Consider the following 20,200-nt stretch of genomic DNA (forward strand, 5'->3'; position numbering starts at 1 on the left):
CACTATTGTGTTAATCTCCTCTTTAACCGGCAGTGCCACACCACCACCTTTTCTTTTATGCCTGTCCTCCGTCAATACCGAATACCCTGGGACATTCAGTTCCCATCCCTGTTCACCCTGCAGCCATGTCTCCGTAATCTCAATTATATCATACCCATTTACATCTATCTGCGCGATTAGTCCATCCACTTTATTGCAAAAGCTCCCGTGCATTAAGGCACAGAGCCTTTACGTTTGTCTTTTTCACATTGGCTTGCTCCCAATATTTTTCCCTTTTGCCCCGTTTGAATTTTCCCCTTGGTTTCTCCTCCTTTTCTTATTCCCTTTTCTACCTTTTGTTTTTGTCCTTGCTCCCTCTTTCTCTGACTCCTTACACAGGTTCCCATCCACTGGCATATTAGTTTAAACCCTCCCTAACCGCTCTCGCAAACAGTACCCCTCGGACATCAGCCCCGGGTGTAACCCGTCCAATTTGTACCGGTCCCACCTCCCCCAGAACCGGTTCCAATGCCCCATGAATCTGAAACCCTCCCCCTGACACCATCCCTTCATCCACGTATTCATCCGATATATCCTGTCGTTTCTGCTCTGACTAGCAATCAGGTTGTAATCCTGAATCACTACCTTTGAGGTCCGATTTCTTAACTTCCTCTGCTTTTAGGACCTCATCCTTTTTTTTAACCCATGTCGTTGGTACCGATGTGCTCATCGCCCATTGAGGTGGTGGTGCTGGGCTGCTTCATTCCTGAGTTTGAATACCTGCCGGTCGAGGCAAGCAGTTGGCATGATAGTTGAGGGAGGGGCGTGCCTACCGGACCCCCTCGGTTAGTGTAGCGCCAATGTTATCGTCCACGGGAGGAGTTGGGGCTGGTGTTGGTGAAGGGAGTATGAGAGAGGCCTTGTGGAGGGTGAACGCCATGTCCTCGTGTGCAGGGCTTAGCTTAATCCAGCTTAAGGTGGTGAATAGGACCTCACCTGACTTGGGCCCAGGATGAGTCGGGTTTTTGCGAGAGTGGAGGACGAGCGCTAGCCGGCCAGCACACAACCGGTCCTGTCGCAAACCCACCGCGGGTTTCTGGGTCTCCCTTCTTTAGCGCCGTGTCGGCGATGCTGAAGTTGAGCTGAAGCCCTGCCCACCCATGGCCATGTTTGGGCTGGCCAGAGCTGCTGTCGGGCGAGGGGTCCGGTGCCCTGTCCGGAGCTGCTGTCGGGCGAGGGGTCCGGTGTCCTGTCCGGAGCTGCTGTCGGGCGAGGGGTCCGGTGTCCTGTCTGGAGCTGCTGATGGCCGTGGGGGCCGGTGTCCTGTCCGCAGCTGCTGTCGGGCGAGGGGTCCGGTGTCCTGTCCGGAGCGGCTGTCGGGCGAGGGGCCTGTGTCCTGTCCGGAGCTGCTGTCGGGCGAGGGGCGAGGGGTCCGGTGTCCTGTCCGTTGCTGCTGTCGGGCGAGGGGCCAGTGTCCTGTCCGGAGCTGCTGTCGGGCGAGGGGCCAGTGTCCTGTCCGGAGCTGCTGTCGGGCGAGGGGTCCGGTGTCCTGTCCGGAGCGGCTGTCGGGCGAGGGGCCTGTGTCCTGTCCGGAGCTGCTGTCGGGCGAGGGGCGAGGGGTCCGGTGTCCTGTCCGTTGCTGCTGTCGGGCGAGGGGCCAGTGTCCTGTCCGGAGCTGCTGTCGGGCGAGGGGTCCGGTGCCCTGTCCGGAGCTGCTGTCGGGCGAGGGGTCCGGTGCCCTGTCCGGAGCTGCTGTCGGGCGAGGGGTCCGGTGCCCTGTCCGGAGCTGCTGTCGGGCGAGGGGTCCGGTGCCCTGTCCGGAGCTGCTGTCGGGCGAGGGGTCCGGTGCCCTGTCCGGAGCTGCTGTCGAGCGAGGGGTCCGGTGCCCTGTCCGGAGCTGCTGTCGGGCGAGGGGTCCGGTGCCCTGTCCGGAGCTGCTGTCGGGCGAGGGGTCCGGTGCCCTGTCCGGAGCTGCTGTCGGGCGAGGGGTCCGGTGCCCTGTCCGGAGCTGCTGTTGGGCGAGGGGTCCGGTGCCCTGTCCGGAGCTGCTGTCGGGCGAGGGGTCCGGTGCCCTGTCCGGAGCTGCTGTCGGGCGAGGGGTCCGGTGCCCTGTCCGGAGCTGCTGTTGGGCGAGGGGTCCGGTGCCCTGTCCGGAGCTGTCGGGCGAGGGGTCCGGTGTCCTGTCCGGAGCTGCTGTCGGGCGAGGGGTCCGGTGTCCTGTCCGGAGCTGCTGTCGGGCGAGGGGCCTGTGTCCTGTCCGGAGCTGCTGTCGGGCGAGGGGCGAGGGGTCCGGTGCCCTGTCCGGAGCTGCTGTCGGGCGAGGGGTCCGGTGCCCTGTCCGGAGCTGCTGTCGGGCGAGGGGTCCGGTGCCCTGTCCGGAGCTGCTGTCGGGCGAGGGGTCCGGTGTCCTGTCCGGAGCTGCTGTCGGGCGAGGGGCCTGTGTCCTGTCCGGAGCTGCTGTCGGGCGAGGGGCGAGGGGTCCGGTGCCCTGTCCGGAGCTGCTGTCGGGCGAGGGGTCCGGTGCCCTGTCCGGAGCTGCTGTCGGGCGAGGGGTCCGGTGCCCTGTCCGGAGCTGCTGATGGCCGCGGGGTCCGGTGTCCTGTCCGGAGCTGCTGTCGGGCGAGGGGTCCGGTGCCCTGTCCGGTGCTGCTGTCGGGCGAGGGATCCGGTGTCCTGTCCGGAGCTGCTGTCGGGCGAGGGGCGAGGGGTCCGGTGTCCTGTCCGGAGCTGCTGTCGGGCGAGGGGTCCGGTGCCCTGTCCGGAGCTGCTGTTGGGCGAGGGGTCCGGTGCCCTGTCCGGAGCTGCTGTTGGGCGAGGGGTCCGGTGCCCTGTCCGGAGCTGCTGTCGGGCGAGGGGTCCGGTGTCCTGTCCGGAGCTGCTGTCGGGCGAGGGGTCCGGTGCCCTGTCCGGAGCTGCTGTCGGGCGAGGGGTCCGGTGTCCTGTCCGGAGCTGCTGTCGGGCGAGGGGTCCGGTGCCCTGTCCGGAGCTGCTGTCGGGCGAGGGGTCCGGTGTCCTGTCCGGAGCTGCTGTCGGGCGAGGGGTCCGGTGCCCTGTCCGGAGCTGCTGTCGGGCGAGGGGTCCGGTGTCCTGTCCGGAGCTGCTGTCGGGCGAGGGGTCCGGTGCCCTGTCCGGAGCTGCTGTCGGGCGAGGGGTCCGGTGTCCTGTCCGGAGCTGCTGTCGGGCGAGGGGTCCGGTGCCCTGTCCGGAGCTGTCGGGCGAGGGGTCCGGTGCCCTGTCCGGAGCTGCTGTCGGGCGAGGGGTCCGGTGCCCTGTCCGGAGCTGCTGTTGGGCGTGGGGTCCGGTGCCCTGTCCGGAGCTGCTGTCGGGCGAGGGGTCCGGTGTCCTGTCCGGAGCTGCTGTCGGGCGAGGGGTCCGGTGTCCTGTCCGGAGCTGCTGTCGGGCGAGGGGTCCGGTGTCCTGTCCGGAGCTGCTGTCGGGCGAGGGGTCCGGTGTCCTGTCCGGAGCTGCTGTCGGGCGAGGGGTCCGGTGTCCTGTCCGGAGCTGCTGTCGGGCGAGGGGTCCGGTGTCCTGTCCGGAGCTGCTGTCGGGCGAGGGGTCCGGTGCCCTGTCCGGAGCTGCTGTCGGGCGAGGGGTCCGGTGCCCTGTCCGGAGCTGCTGTCGGGCGAGGGGCGAGGGGTCCGGTGTCCTGTCCGGAGCTGCTGTCGGGCGAGGGGTCCGGTGCCCTGTCCGGAGCTGCTGATGGCCGTGGGGGCCGGTGTCCTGTCCGGAGCTGCTGTCGGGCGAGGGGTCCGGTGCCCTGTCCGGAGCTGCTGTCGGGCGAGGGGTCCGGTGCCCTGTCCGGAGCTGCTGTCGGGCGAGGGGTCCGGTGTCCTGTCCGGAGCTGCTGTCGGGCGAGGGGGCGAGGGGTCCGGTGCCCTGTCCGGAGCTGCTGTCGGGCGAGGGGGTCCGGTGCCCTGTCCGGAGCTGCTGTCGGGCGAGGGGTCCGGTGTCCTGTCCGGAGCTGCTGATGGCCGTGGGGGCCGGTGTCCTGTCCGGAGCTGCTGTCGGGCGAGGGGTCAGGTGTCCCGGCCTTCGCCTCGCAGGCAAGCGCTGATGGTGTGGAGGTCAGCTTCCCCCCCCCCCTTATTATCCATGATGCGGAGATGCCGGCGTTGGGCTGGGGTGAGCACAGTACGAAGCCTTACAACACCAGGTTAAAGTCCAACAGGTTTGTTTGGAATCACCAGCTTTCAGAGCGCTGCTCCTTCCTCGAGTCCACCTGATGGAGCAGCGCTCCGAAAGCTGGTGATTCCAAACAAACCTGTTGGACTTTAACCTGGTGTTGTAACGGTTATTATCCACTTCAACGAACTGGTTCACCATTAGTTGCTTAAAGGGGGGAATTGTTTTTTTCATGGGGGGGTTGTGATTGGGGGTGTATGGGTGCGATGTGTTGATTTGATGTTATGTACAAAATGGAAACCGCTCGAATAAAAATCTATATATTTTTTTTAATGCCCACAGCATCCCAGCTAGGGCAGACTGACAGTGTCCATCCGGGCCCCAGTGATAGATGTTTGCTGTGGAGTGTGTGACCACAGACAGTGCGGCCGCTCCCCTCCATACTCACCGTGTCTGCGTACGAGGTGGGGGTGAAGCCACACGTGAATATCCCTCTGCCTCCGTACTCGTCATTCAGCAGCTCCACCACCTTGGCCGAGAGGCCAGCAAACCCGTCCTGCAGGTCACACAGCACGTGGAACCCCTGTGGACAGAACATGGCGTTAACGGGGGGAGAACGGGCCACCCCACAACCCAGCACTCGCGCACGGCAACCTGGCTGAAACCCCGAGGCGGTGTCAGTTTCTCCGGCCGTTCCTTCACATTGCCAATCACTTATCGGTGTTTGCCGAGGGTGGAATGTTGGCCAAGACACAGAAATCATCGCTGCACCCCACTGTTACGGTGCGTCACTTGTACCGTACTCCAGTGTTAGACAGTGAACACCCCCCCCCCCGGGAATGGTCAGAGTTTAAAGGGCAGGGTCTCCGGTGTTAGACAGTGAACACACTCCCCCCGGGAATGGTCAGAGTTTAGAAGGGCAGGGTCTCCGGTGTTGGACAGTGAACACACTCCCCCCGGGAATGGTCAGAGTTTAGAAGGGCAGGGTCTCCGGTGTTAGACAGTGAACACACTCCCCCCGGGAATGGTCAGAGTTTAGAAGGGCAGGGTCTCCGGTGTTGGACAGTGAACACACTCCCCCCGGGAATGGTCAGAGTTTAGAAGGGCAGGGTCTCCGGTGTTGGACAGTGAACACACTCCCCCCCCGGGAATGGTCAGAGTTTAGAAGGGCGGGGTCTCCGGTGTTGGACAGTGAACACACTCCCCCCCCGGGAATGGTCAGAGTTTAAAGGGCAGGGTCTCCGGTGTTGGACAGTGAACACACTCCCCCCGGGAATGGTCAGAGTTTAGAAGGGCAGGGTCTCTGGTGTTGGACAGTGAACACACTCCCCCCGGGAATGGTCAGAGTTTAGAAGGGCAGGGTCTCCGGTGTTAGACAGTGAACACACTCCCCCGGGAATGGTCAGAGTTTAGAAGGGCGGGGTCTCCGGTGTTGGACAGTGAACACACTCCCCCCGGGAATGGTCAGAGTTTAAAGGGCAGGGTCTCCGGTGTTGGACAGTGAACACACTCCCCCCGGGAATGGTCAGAGTTTAGAAGGGCAGGGTCTCTGGTGTTGGACAGTGAACACACTCCCCCCGGGAATGGTCAGAGTTTAGAAGGGCAGGGTCTCCGGTGTTAGACAGTGAACACACTCCCCCGGGAATGGTCAGAGTTTAGAAGGGCGGGGTCTCCGGTGTTGGACAGTGAACACACTCCCCCCGGGAATGGTCAGAGTTTAAAGGGCAGGGTCTCCGGTGTTGGACAGTGAACACACTCCCCCCGGGAATGGTCAGAGTTTAAAGGGCAGGGTCTCCGGTGTTGGACAGTGAACACACTCCCCCCGGGAATGGTCAGAGTTTAAAGGGCAGGGTCTCCGGTGTTGGACAGTGAACACACTCCCCCCGGGAATGGTCAGAGTTTAGAAGGGCAGGGTCTCCGGTGTTAGACAGTGAACACACTCCCCCCGGAATGGTCAGAGTTTAGAAGGGCAGGGTCTCCGGTGTTAGACAGTGAACACACTCCCCCCCCCCTCCGGGAATGGTCAGAGTTTAAAGGGCAGGGTCTCCGGTGTTGGACAGTGAACACACTCCCCCCCCCCCCCCGGGAATGGTCAGAGTTTAAAGGGCAGGGTCTCCGGTGTTGGACAGTGAACACACTCCCCCCGGGAATGGTCAGAGTTTAGAAGGGCAGGGTCTCCGGTGTTGGACAGTGAACACACTCCCCCCCCGGGAATGGTCAGAGTTTAAAGGGCAGGGTCTCCGGTGTTGGACAGTGAACACACTCCCCCCGGGAATGGTCAGAGTTTAGAAGGGCAGGGTCTCTGGTGTTGGACAGTGAACACACTCCCCCCGGGAATGGTCAGAGTTTAGAAGGGCAGGGTCTCCGGTGTTAGACAGTGAACACACTCCCCCGGGAATGGTCAGAGTTTAGAAGGGCAGGGTCTCCGGTGTTGGACAGTGAACACACTCCCCCCGGAATGGTCAGAGTTTAGAAGGGCAGGGTCTCCGGTGTTAGACAGTGAACACACTCCCCCCCCCTCCGGGAATGGTCAGAGTTTAAAGGGCGGGGTCTCCGGTGTTGGACAGTGAACACACTCCCCCGGGAATGGTCAGAGTTTAGAAGGGCAGGGTCTCCGGTGTTAGACAGTGAACACACTCCCCCCGGAATGGTCAGAGTTTAGAAGGGCAGGGTCTCCGGTGTTAGACAGTGAACACACTCCCCCCCCCCCTCCGGGAATGGTCAGAGTTTAAAGGGCAGGGTCTCCGGTGTTAGACAGTGAACACACTCCCCCCGGGAATGGTCAGAGTTTAGAAGGGCAGGGTCTCCGGTGTTGGACAGTGAACACACTCCCCCCCCCCCTCCGGGAATGGTCAGAGTTTAAAGGGCAGGGTCTCCGGTGTTAGACAGTGAACACACTCCCCCCGGGAATGGTCAGAGTTTAGAAGGGCAGGGTCTCTGGTGTTAGACAGTGAACACACTCCCCCACCCGGGAATGGTCAGAGTTTAAAGGGCAGGGTCTCCGGTGTTGGACAGTGAACACACTCCCCCCTGGGAATGGTCAGTTTAGAAGGGCGGGGTCTCCGGTGTTAGACAGTGAACACACTCCCCCGGGAATGGTCAGAGTTTAAAGGGCAGGGTCTCCGGTGTTGGACAGTGAACACACTCCCCCCCGGGAATGGTCAGAGTTTAGAAGGGCAGGGTCTCCGGTGTTAGACAGTGAACACACTCCCCCCGGAATGGTCAGAGTTTAGAAGGGCAGGGTCTCCGGTGTTAGACAGTGAACACACTCCCCCCCCCCTCCGGGAATGGTCAGAGTTTAAAGGGCAGGGTCTCCGGTGTTGGACAGTGAACACACTCCCCCCCCCCCCGGGAATGGTCAGAGTTTAAAGGGCAGGGTCTCCGGTGTTGGACAGTGAACACACTCCCCCCGGGAATGGTCAGAGTTTAGAAGGGCAGGGTCTCCGGTGTTGGACAGTGAACACCGCCCCCCCCCGGGAATGGTCAGTTTAGAAGGGCAGGGTCTCCGGTGTTGGACAGTGAACACACTCCCCCCTGGGAATGGTCAGTTTAGAAGGGCAGGGTCTCCGGTGTTGGACAGTGAACACACTCCCCCCTGGGAATGGTCAGTTTAGAAGGGCAGGGTCTCCGGTGTTGGACAGTGAACACACTCCCCCCGGGAATGGTCAGAGTTTAGAAGGGCAGGGTCTCCGGTGTTGGACAGTGAACACACCCCCCCGGGAATGGTCAGAGTTTAGAAGGGCAGGGTCTCCGGTGTTAGACAGTGAACACACTCCCCCCGGGAATGGTCAGAGTTTAAAGGGCAGGGTCTCCGGTGTTGGACAGTGAACACACTCCCCCCGGGAATGGTCAGAGTTTAAAGGGCAGGGTCTCCGGTGTTGGACAGTGAACACACTCCCCCCGGGAATGGTCAGAGTTTAAAGGGCAGGGTCTCCGGTGTTGGACAGTGAACACACTCCCCCCGGGAATGGTCAGAGTTTAAAGGGCAGGGTCTCCGGTGTTGGACAGTGAACACACTCCCCCCGGGAATGGTCAGAGTTTAGAAGGGCGGGGTCTCCGGTGTTGGACAGTGAACACACTCCCCCGGGAATGGTCAGAGTTTAGAAGGGCGGGGTCTCCGGTGTTAGACAGTGAACACACTCCCCCCCCCCTCCGGGAATGGTCAGAGTTTAAAGGGCGGGGTCTCCGGTGTTGGACAGTGAACACACTCCCCCCGGGAATGGTCAGAGTTTAGAAGGGCGGGGTCTCCGGTGTTGGACAGTGAACACACTCCCCCCGGGAATGGTCAGTTTAGAAGGGCGGGGTCTCCGGTGTTGGACAGTGAACACCCCCCCTGGGAATGGTCAGAGTTTAAAGGGCAGGGTCTCCGGTGTTGGACAGTGAACACACTCCCCCCCCGGGAATGGTCAGAGTTTAAAGGGCAGGGTCTCCGGTGTTGGACAGTGAACACACTCCCCCCGGGAATGGTCAGAGTTTAGAAGGGCAGGGTCTCTGGTGTTGGACAGTGAACACACTCCCCCCGGGAATGGTCAGAGTTTAGAAGGGCAGGGTCTCCGGTGTTAGACAGTGAACACACTCCCCCGGGAATGGTCAGAGTTTAGAAGGGCGGGGTCTCCGGTGTTGGACAGTGAACACACTCCCCCCGGGAATGGTCAGAGTTTAAAGGGCAGGGTCTCCGGTGTTGGACAGTGAACACACTCCCCCCGGGAATGGTCAGAGTTTAGAAGGGCAGGGTCTCTGGTGTTGGACAGTGAACACACTCCCCCCGGGAATGGTCAGAGTTTAGAAGGGCAGGGTCTCCGGTGTTAGACAGTGAACACACTCCCCCGGGAATGGTCAGAGTTTAGAAGGGCGGGGTCTCCGGTGTTGGACAGTGAACACACTCCCCCCGGGAATGGTCAGAGTTTAAAGGGCAGGGTCTCCGGTGTTGGACAGTGAACACACTCCCCCCGGGAATGGTCAGAGTTTAAAGGGCAGGGTCTCCGGTGTTGGACAGTGAACACACTCCCCCCGGGAATGGTCAGAGTTTAAAGGGCAGGGTCTCCGGTGTTGGACAGTGAACACACTCCCCCCGGGAATGGTCAGAGTTTAGAAGGGCAGGGTCTCCGGTGTTAGACAGTGAACACACTCCCCCCGGAATGGTCAGAGTTTAGAAGGGCAGGGTCTCCGGTGTTAGACAGTGAACACACTCCCCCCCCCCTCCGGGAATGGTCAGAGTTTAAAGGGCAGGGTCTCCGGTGTTGGACAGTGAACACACTCCCCCCCCCCCCCCCGGGAATGGTCAGAGTTTAAAGGGCAGGGTCTCCGGTGTTGGACAGTGAACACACTCCCCCCGGGAATGGTCAGAGTTTAGAAGGGCAGGGTCTCCGGTGTTGGACAGTGAACACACTCCCCCCCCGGGAATGGTCAGAGTTTAAAGGGCAGGGTCTCCGGTGTTGGACAGTGAACACACTCCCCCCGGGAATGGTCAGAGTTTAGAAGGGCAGGGTCTCTGGTGTTGGACAGTGAACACACTCCCCCCGGGAATGGTCAGAGTTTAGAAGGGCAGGGTCTCCGGTGTTAGACAGTGAACACACTCCCCCGGGAATGGTCAGAGTTTAGAAGGGCAGGGTCTCCGGTGTTGGACAGTGAACACACTCCCCCCGGAATGGTCAGAGTTTAGAAGGGCAGGGTCTCCGGTGTTAGACAGTGAACACACTCCCCCCCCCTCCGGGAATGGTCAGAGTTTAAAGGGCGGGGTCTCCGGTGTTGGACAGTGAACACACTCCCCCGGGAATGGTCAGAGTTTAGAAGGGCAGGGTCTCCGGTGTTAGACAGTGAACACACTCCCCCCGGAATGGTCAGAGTTTAGAAGGGCAGGGTCTCCGGTGTTAGACAGTGAACACACTCCCCCCCCCCTCCGGGAATGGTCAGAGTTTAAAGGGCAGGGTCTCCGGTGTTAGACAGTGAACACACTCCCCCCGGGAATGGTCAGAGTTTAGAAGGGCAGGGTCTCCGGTGTTGGACAGTGAACACACTCCCCCCCCCCTCCGGGAATGGTCAGAGTTTAAAGGGCAGGGTCTCCGGTGTTAGACAGTGAACACACTCCCCCCGGGAATGGTCAGAGTTTAGAAGGGCAGGGTCTCTGGTGTTAGACAGTGAACACACTCCCCCACCCGGGAATGGTCAGAGTTTAAAGGGCAGGGTCTCCGGTGTTGGACAGTGAACACACTCCCCCCTGGGAATGGTCAGTTTAGAAGGGCGGGGTCTCCGGTGTTAGACAGTGAACACACTCCCCCGGGAATGGTCAGAGTTTAAAGGGCAGGGTCTCCGGTGTTGGACAGTGAACACACTCCCCCCCGGGAATGGTCAGAGTTTAGAAGGGCAGGGTCTCCGGTGTTAGACAGTGAACACACTCCCCCCGGAATGGTCAGAGTTTAGAAGGGCAGGGTCTCCGGTGTTAGACAGTGAACACACTCCCCCCCCCCTCCGGGAATGGTCAGAGTTTAAAGGGCAGGGTCTCCGGTGTTGGACAGTGAACACACTCCCCCCCCCCCCGGGAATGGTCAGAGTTTAAAGGGCAGGGTCTCCGGTGTTGGACAGTGAACACACTCCCCCCGGGAATGGTCAGAGTTTAGAAGGGCAGGGTCTCCGGTGTTGGACAGTGAACACCGCCCCCCCCCGGGAATGGTCAGTTTAGAAGGGCAGGGTCTCCGGTGTTGGACAGTGAACACACTCCCCCCTGGGAATGGTCAGTTTAGAAGGGCAGGGTCTCCGGTGTTGGACAGTGAACACACTCCCCCCTGGGAATGGTCAGTTTAGAAGGGCAGGGTCTCCGGTGTTGGACAGTGAACACACTCCCCCCGGGAATGGTCAGAGTTTAGAAGGGCAGGGTCTCCGGTGTTGGACAGTGAACACACCCCCCCGGGAATGGTCAGAGTTTAGAAGGGCAGGGTCTCCGGTGTTAGACAGTGAACACACTCCCCCCGGGAATGGTCAGAGTTTAAAGGGCAGGGTCTCCGGTGTTGGACAGTGAACACACTCCCCCCGGGAATGGTCAGAGTTTAAAGGGCAGGGTCTCCGGTGTTGGACAGTGAACACACTCCCCCCGGGAATGGTCAGAGTTTAAAGGGCAGGGTCTCCGGTGTTGGACAGTGAACACACTCCCCCCGGGAATGGTCAGAGTTTAAAGGGCAGGGTCTCCGGTGTTGGACAGTGAACACACTCCCCCCGGGAATGGTCAGAGTTTAGAAGGGCGGGGTCTCCGGTGTTGGACAGTGAACACACTCCCCCGGGAATGGTCAGAGTTTAGAAGGGCGGGGTCTCCGGTGTTAGACAGTGAACACACTCCCCCCCCCCTCCGGGAATGGTCAGAGTTTAAAGGGCGGGGTCTCCGGTGTTGGACAGTGAACACACTCCCCCCGGGAATGGTCAGAGTTTAGAAGGGCGGGGTCTCCGGTGTTGGACAGTGAACACACTCCCCCCGGGAATGGTCAGTTTAGAAGGGCGGGGTCTCCGGTGTTGGACAGTGAACACCCCCCCTGGGAATGGTCAGAGTTTAAAGGGCAGGGTCTCCGGTGTTGGACAGTGAACACACTCCCCCCCCCCCGGGAATGGTCAGAGTTTAAAGGGCGGGGTCTCCGGTGTTGGACAGTGAACACACTCCCCCCGGGAATGGTCAGAGTTTAAAGGGCAGGGTCTCCGGTGTTGGACAGTGAACACACTCCCCCGGGAATGGTCAGAGTTTAGAAGGGCGGGGTCTCCGGTGTTGGACAGTGAACACACTCCCCCGGGAATGGTCAGAGTTTAGAAGGGCAGGGTCTCCGGTGTTGGACAGTGAACACACTCCCCCCGGGAATGGTCAGAGTTTAAAGGGCAGGGTCTCCGGTGTTGGACAGTGAACACCCCCCCTGGGAATGGTCAGAGTTTAAAGGGCAGGGTCTCCGGTGTTGGACAGTGAACACACTCCCCCCGGGAATGGTCAGAGTTTAAAGGGCGGGGTCTCCGGTGTTGGACAGTGAACACACTCCCCCCGGGAATGGTCAGAGTTTAGAAGGGCGGGGTCTCCGGTGTTGGACAGTGAACACACTCCCCTGGGAATGGTCAGAGTTTAAAGGGCAGGTTCTCCAGTGTTAGACAGTGAACACACTCCCCTGGGAATGGTCAGAGTTTAAAGGGCAGGGTCTCCAGTGTTAGACAGTGAACACACTCCCCTGGGAATGGTCAGAGTTTAAAGGGCAGGTTCTCCGGTGTTGGACAGTGAACACACTCCCCCCCCCCCCCCCGGGAATGGTCAGAGTTTAGAATGGCAGGGTCTCCGGTGTTGGACAGTGAACACACTCCCCCCCGGGAATGGTCAGAGTTTAAAGGGCGGGGTCTCCGGTGTTAGACAGTGAACACACTCCCCCTCCGGGAATGGTCAGAGTTTAGAAGGGCGGGGTCTCCGGTGTTGGACAGTGAACACACTCCCCCCGGGAATGGTCAGAGTTTAAAGGGCAGGGTCTCCGGTGTTGGACAGTGAACACACTCCCCCCGGGAATGGTCAGAGTTTAAAGGGCAGGGTCTCCGGTGTTGGACAGTGAACACCCCCCCCGGGAATGGTCAGAGTTTAGAAGGGCAGGGTCTCCGGTGTTGGACAGTGAACACACTCCCCCCCGGGAATGGTCAGAGTTTAAAGGGCAGGGTCTCCGGTGTTAGACAGTGAACACACTCCCCCGGGAATGGTCAGAGTTTAAAGGGCAGGGTCTCCGGTGTTAGACAGTGAACACACTCCCCCCTGGGAATGGTCAGAGTTTAGAAGGGCAGGGTCTCCTGTGTTAGACAGTGAACACACTCCCCCCCCGGGAATGGTCAGAGTTTAAAGGGCAGGGTCTCCGGTGTTAGACAGTGAACACACTCCCCCCGGGAACGGTCAGAGTTTAGAGGGGCAGGGTCTCCGGTGTTAGACAGTGAACACACTCCCCCGGGAATGGTCAGAGTTTAAAGGGCTGGGTCTCCGGTGTTAGACAGTGAACACACTCCCCCCCCGGGAATGGTCAGAGTTTGGAAGGGCAGGGTCTCCGGTGTTGGACAGTGAACACACTCCCCCCCCCCCCCCCCGGGAATGGTCAGAGTTTAGAAGGGCAGGGTCTCCGGTGTTGGACAGTGAACACACTCCCCCCTGGGAATGGTCAGAGTTTAGAAGGGCAGGGTCTCCTGTGTTAGACAGTGAACACACTCCCCCCCGGGAATGGTCAGAGTTTAAAGGGCAGGGTCTCCGGTGTTGGACAGTGAACACACTCCCCCGGGAATGGTCAGAGTTTAGAAGGGCAGGGTCTCCGGTGTTGGACAGTGAACACACTCCCCCCGGGAATGGTCAGAGTTTAAAGGGCAGGGTCTCCGGTGTTGGACAGTGAACACCCCCCCCGGGAATGGTCAGAGTTTAAAGGGCAGGGTCTCCGGTGTTGGACAGTGAACACACTCCCCCGGGAATGGTCAGAGTTTAAAGGGCGGGGTCTCAGGTGTTGGACAGTGAACACACTCCCCCCGGGAACGGTCAGAGTTTAAAGGGCAGGGTCTCCGGTGTTAGACAGTGAACACCCCCCCCGGGAATGGTCAGAGTTTAAAGGGCGGGGTCTCCGGTGTTAGACAGTGAACACACTCCCCCCCCGGGAATAGTCAGAGTTTAAAGGGCGGGGTCTCCGGTGTTGGACAGTGAACACACTCCCCCCGGGAACGGTCAGAGTTTAGAAGGGCAGGGTCTCCGGTGTTGGACAGTGAACACCCCCCCCCCCCCGGGAATGGTCAGTTTAGAAGGGCAGGGTCTCCGATGTTGGACAGTGAACACACTCCCCCGGGAATGGTCAGAGTTTAGAAGGGCGGGGTCTCCGGTGTTGGACAGTGAACACCCCCCCCCCCCGGGAATGGTCAGTTTAGAAGGGCAGGGTCTCCGATGTTGGACAGTGAACACACTCCCCCCGGGAATGGTCAGAGTTTAAAGGGCAGGGTCTCCGGTGTTGGACAGTGAACACACTCCCCCCGGGAATGGTCAGAGTTTAGAAGGGCAGGGTCTCCGGTGTTGGACAGTGAACACCCCCCCCCCCCCGGGAATGGTCTGTTTAGAAGGGCAGGGTCTCCGATGTTGGACAGTGAACACACTCCCCCGGGAATGGTCAGAGTTTAGAAGGGCGGGGTCTCCGGTGTTGGACAGTGAACACACTCCCCCCGGGAATGGTCAGAGTTTAGAAGGGCAGGGTCTCCGGTGATGGACAGTGAACACACTCCCCCGGGAATGGTCAGAGTTTAGAAGGGCAGGGTCTCCGGTGTTGGACAGTGAACACACTCCCCCGGGAATGGTCAGAGTTTAGAAGGGCAGGGTCTCCGGTGTTAGACAGTGAACACACTCCCCCCCGGGAATGGTCAGAGTTTAAAGGGCGGGGTCTCCGGTGTTGGACAGTGAACACACTCCCCCCGGGAATGGTCAGAGTTTAGAAGGGCAGGGTCTCCGGTGTTAGACAGTGAACACACTCCCCCCGGGAATGGTCAGAGTTTAAAGGGCAGGGTCTCCGGTGTTGGACAGTGAACACACTCCCCCCGGGAATGGTCAGAGTTTAGAAGGGCAGGGTCTCCGGTGTTGGACAGTGAACACACTCCCCCCGGGAATGGTCAGAGTTTAAAGGGCAGGGTCTCCGGTGTTAGACAGTGAACACACTCCCCCGGGAATGGTCAGAGTTTAGAAGGGCAGGGTCTCCGGTGTTAGACAGTGAACACACTCCCCCCGGGAACGGCCAGAGTTTGGAAGGGAAGGGTTTCTTTCCAGTTGTATTGCTGGATGTTTTCAGTCAGTGAAAATCAACATCAGCCGCCCACCGTCACGGTGCAATGACCAGAGCTGAGAATGACTCTGCTGAAACACTGAAAAGGGAAACACACATCACTTGATGCTTTGGCCCGACTAACATCACCTCTCGGCCCCTGAAGCGGGGCGGACCTCTCGCTCTTGGAGATACCCCGCCTGCTGCCTCACCTTGCTAGGTGGGTTTGACCCAGAGAGATCCTGGAGTAACCCTGACTCAGTCTGCATCTGAAAGGAGGCACATCCAGCTAAATGATGCACAGTGTGACAGCCAGGGAGAGCGGAGTTTGGGGGAAGGGGGAGGTCACACTTTCTTTCATTAACCGGAGGTCTGATGATGGCCTGAAAGCTTACTCCACAAAACTAAGTTAACAGAGAAACCACTGGTTTCCATCCACCGCCACCCCCCCCCCCCCCCCCCCCCCCCCCCGACAATCAGTAAGGCAAGGTGGTAATGCCCCTCACCCGTAGCTGTTCAATCTGCAGCACCTCGAAGGCACTCCACAGCCTGGGAAAGGGGTAAGCGGTCACAGCCTTTCCAAAGGAATTGGAAGCACTCCAGAGAAGGTTTACCTGACCCATACTGGGAATGGACGGGCTGGCCAATCAGGCAACGTTGGACAGGGTCGACTCGAGTCAGCTTGATTGAAACGAGATCCTGAGGGTTTTTTGACGGGGTGGGTGCGGAGAGGATGTTACATCGTCTGGCAGGACCTAGCTCTAGGGGAGGGGGGGTCATCAGTTAAAATTGAGCGGGGGAGGGGGGGTTAACAGAGAGAAGAATTTATTTTCTCGCAAAGCGTCTCGGGAACTCTCTTCCTGAAAAGGCAGAGTGGAAGCCGAGACTTTGAATATTTTTAAGGCAGTAGCCACCTGGGATGGCCACTTTCAGTGTAAAAAATGGACACTCGCAGAGCCTATAGGGAAAAATGGACAATGCAAAGCAACAAGCAGGCACGGAGCCTGAATGTATATTTGGAAGGCAGTTTGTAGCCGGAATCGAAACTCTGGGTGGATTTACATTGATGGCCCATCTCCGAGGAACAAAGGACTAGTGCTCAGGTAGCCGATACCGTCTCAAGACACTACCCCAACCAGAAGACACAAACAAAGCAAGGCCAACGGCCATCTAGGACACGCCCAGCCATCAGGGCACCCGCCCCTTTATTGGTTTAGATCGATGACAATGATCTAAAAGCGCACGAAGCCCCTCCAAGTATAAGAAGGAACCCCCCGTTCCAAAGGTTCAGTCTCATCGATTCGGCTCTCAAGCGGAGAGACCCGTCCACCAGAAGCAAGTCCAAGGTCAACGTTCACGACCAGACGGACGACCGTAGCTGTTCTCCTGTTACCTCTTCGAACCCAACAGCCTCAGGTCCGAACTACGGCCATTGTTCCTCTGACTAAGTGGGCGCCCGAAGTTAAGTATAGGTGTTAGTGATAGACATAGTTTGGCCTGTAGTGTTATTGTGCATGAGTAAATCATACTGTGTGTAAATATGTACCATTGACTTTGAACTAACTAACTGGTGTATTGGCTCTTCGATCGGTATTCGGGTTGAACCTTGTGGCGGTATCGAGAGATACCTGGCGACTCTGAAAGTTTACTCATAATCAGGATTAAGAAATGAAGTGGAGATGCCGGCGTTGGACTGGGGTGAGCACAGTAAGAAGTCTTACAACACCAGGTTAAAGTCCAACAGCTTGTTTCAAACACTAGCTTTCGGAGCACTGCTCCTTCCTCAGGTGAAGGTAGTCCTTCCTCACCTGAGAAAGGAGCAGTGCTCCGAAAGCTAGTGTTTGAAACAAAGCCCTCCCCCCCCCCCCCCCCGCCCAATACCTGCAGATAGTCACACTCCTCAATGTAAAAGTGCAGCCTGTCCTCAAAATCATCTAGGAACGAGGGATCCCGCATGAGCTTCTCACCAAATCCAAATGCTTCAAAACGGTCGGCGGTGCTGCGTGCATGCAAACGGAACACAATTAATTGGCGGAGCGCAGAGGGGCCCTGAACGTCTGAACATTTCCTTTCCCCCTGCGCGTCGCTGTCAGCTGACCTACCTGCTGTGGTTGTACTGCTGGATGACGGAGATGGTCTTGGGGTGCAGGTGCACCCTCAGGTAGTCGGACCACACCCTCACGTTGCTCTCCAGTCGGTAGGTGCCGTGGGACAGGTCGAGGGGGCGCGCGGCCACGGACAAGGGGGCAGCTCCTGTCAAAACAAACAAGTGAGGTGCGGGGGCAGAAGGGGCCAGAACACGAATACGGCGCTCTCGAAACGCTTAGGTTAGGAGTCACTCACTTTCCTCTCCTTGGAAGGCTGTCGAGTTGAGATTCCGACTAGAGTCCACCTCGCCCTGGGGGAAGAGCAAGTCAGACAATCGTGGAATTGTCACAGAACAAAAGAGGGCCATTCGGCCCGCCACCAGCAGCCCGGTACAGCCTCATCAGACTTGCCCGAATTATCCTCGATCAACCTCCCACACATCCAACTACTTCCAAAGTGTCAAGTCTCGGCCTGGGCACAGCGGTTAGATGCATGGGCGAGCGATCTGATCTTGGGTGAGGAGAGGAAGGAATGTTGGCCCAGGTCACTCCCTTCAAGCAGCACAATGAGAACCCACCTCAAGCCACCAAAACCGGGTAGCTGGGGCCCTGGTAACAAACACAACCTTCCCCTCGGGGTCTCCCAGCACTCACGCAAATTCTGCATCCTCCACTGACAGGTCTTACCTGATGCCGGGGACACCCTCTCCTCATCTACTCCAAACCACTCCTGCATTGGCCAATCCACCTCCCCTGCACATCTTTGGGTTGTGGGGGCGAAACCCACACAGACACGGGGAGAATGTGCAAACTCCACACGGACAGTAACCCAGAGCCGGGATAGAACCTGGGACCTCGGCGCCGTGAGGCAACAGTCCCTCACGCCTGGTCTCATTCCGGTTCATCTTCTCTGCATCCCTCTGAGATCTGAGGATCCTCCCTAAAGGAGGGGCCCCAGAATGTGACCAAACCAATCATTGATAAAGGGTTTAATATATACCCTCCCGGTAATTGATAAATGGTTTAATAAATTTCCCTCCTCTCGGTGATTGATAAAGGGTTTAACATATCCCCCTCTCGGTGAGTGATAAAGGGTTTAACATTTCCCCCTCTCGGTGATTGATAAAGGGTTTAACATATCCCCCTCTCGGTGATTGATAAAGGGTTTAACATATCCCCCTCTCAGTGATTGATAAAGGGTTTAACATATCCCCCTCTCGGTGATTGATAAAGGGTTTAACATATCCCCCTCTCGGTGATTCATAAAGGGTTTAACATATCCCCCTCTCGGTGATTGATAAAGGGTTTAACATATCCTCCTCTCGGTGATTGATAAAGGGTTTAACATATCCCCCTCTCGGTGATTGATAAAGGGTTTAACATATCCCCCTCTCGGTGATTGATAAAGGGTTTAACATATCCCCCTCTCGGTGATTGATAAAGGGTTTAACAAATCCCCCTCCTCTCGGTGAGTGATAAAGGGTTTAACATATCCTCCTCCTCTCAGTGATTGATAAAGGGTTTAACATATCCCCCTCTCGGTGATTGATAAAGGGTTTAACATATCTCCCTCTCGGTGATTGATAAAGGGTTTAACATATCCTCCTCCTCTCGGTGACTGATAAAGGGTTTAACATATCTCCCTCTCGATGATTGATAAAGGGTTTAACATATCCCCCTCTCGGTGATTGATAAAGGGTTTAACATATCCCCCTGCTCTCAGTGATTGATAAAGGGTTTAACATATCCCTCTCTCGGTGACTGATAAAGGGTTTTACATATCCCCCTCTCGGTGATTGATAAAGGGTTTAACATATCCCCCTCTCGGTGATTGATGAAGGGTTTAACATATCCTCCTCTCGGTGACTGATAAAGGGTTTAACATATCCCCCTCCTCTCGGTGATTGATAAAGGGTTTAACATATCCCCCTCTCGGTGATTGATAAAGGGTTTAACATATCCTCCTCTCGGTGATTGATAAAGGGTTTAACATATCCCCCTCTCGGTGATTGATAAAGGGTTTAACATATCCCCCTCTCGGTGATTGATAAAGGGTTTAACATATCCCCCTCTCGGTGAGTGATAGGGGTTTAACATATCCCCCTCTCGGTGATTGATAAAGGGTGTAACATATCCCCCTCTCGGTGATTGATAAAGGGTTTAACATATCCCCCTCTCGGTGATTGATAAAGGGTTTAACATATCCTCCTTTCGGTGATTGATAAAGGGTTTAACATATCCTCCTCTCGGTGATTGATGAAGGGTTTAACATATCCTCCTCTCGGTGATTGATAAAGGGTTTAAGATATCCTCCTCTCGGTGACTGATAAAGGGTTTAACATATCCTCCTCTCGGTGATTGATAAAGGGTTTAACATATCCCCCTCTCGGTGATTGATAAAGGGTTTAACATATCCCCCTCTCGGTGATTGACAAAGGGTTTAACATATCCCCCTCTCGGTGATTGACAAAGGGTTTAACATATCCCCCTCTCGGTGATTGATAAAGGGTTTAACATATCCCCCTCTCGGTGATTGATAAAGGGTTTAACATATCCCCCTCTCGGTGATTGATAAAGGGTTTAACATATCCCCTTCTCGGTGATTGATAAAGGGTTTAACATATCCCCCTCTCGGTGATTGATAAAGGGTTTAACATATCCCCCTCTCGGTGATTGATAAAGGGTTTAACATATCCCCCTCTCGGTGATTGATAAAGGGTTTAACATATCCCCCTCTCGGTGATTGATAAAGGGTTTAACATATCCTCCTCTCGGTGATTGATAAAGGGTTTAACATATCCTCCTCTCGGTGATTGATAAAGGGTTTAACATATCCCCCTCTGTGATTGACAAACGGTTTAACATATCCCCCTCTCGGTGAGTGATAAAGGGTTTAACAAATCCCCCTCTCGGTGATTCATAAAGGCTTTAAGAGGCCCCCATGCCCCAGAGGCCACCCTTCCATATCTTCCCCTTTTCCATGTCACTCAGTCTGAACCGTCTTCTCTCGTTTTTCCTTCCACAACAAATTAGTTCACATTGCTGCGAATTAAATTGGAACTAACAGATGTTGCCGTGTCCACTGCATTGGCCAGTCTTTTTCCTGCCTGGAGTGTTTTGTCACATTTCCCACTGGTTATTCCACTGCCCGGTGTTGACGCCTTTGCAAGTTTGAAAGGGTAGTGATCTTGATAACTGACGCGGAGCGGTGGAAGCACAGCATTTCCTCTTACTCCCTTC

The 20,200-nt window shown here is 57.4% G+C and overlaps 1 protein-coding gene across 1 annotated transcript in view; it reads right to left on the bottom strand.

Moving 5' to 3' along the window:
- Positions 1 to 20,200, bottom strand: part of msto1 (misato mitochondrial distribution and morphology regulator 1) — a 41,134-nt gene that overhangs the window by 14,664 nt on the left and 6,270 nt on the right. Inside the window, exons 4-7 of the mRNA XM_072490625.1 lie at positions 17,217 to 17,271; positions 16,976 to 17,126; positions 16,755 to 16,872; positions 4,550 to 4,684 (exon numbers count right to left, since the gene is read on the bottom strand). Of these exons, the coding sequence (XP_072346726.1) occupies positions 4,550 to 4,684; positions 16,755 to 16,872; positions 16,976 to 17,126; positions 17,217 to 17,271 (459 nt within the window). The remainder of the gene's footprint in view (positions 1 to 4,549; positions 4,685 to 16,754; positions 16,873 to 16,975; positions 17,127 to 17,216; positions 17,272 to 20,200) is intronic.

This window comes from Scyliorhinus torazame, chromosome 26 (genome assembly GCF_047496885.1).
Source record: "Scyliorhinus torazame isolate Kashiwa2021f chromosome 26, sScyTor2.1, whole genome shotgun sequence".
Classification (NCBI taxonomy): domain Eukaryota; kingdom Metazoa; phylum Chordata; class Chondrichthyes; order Carcharhiniformes; family Scyliorhinidae; genus Scyliorhinus; species Scyliorhinus torazame.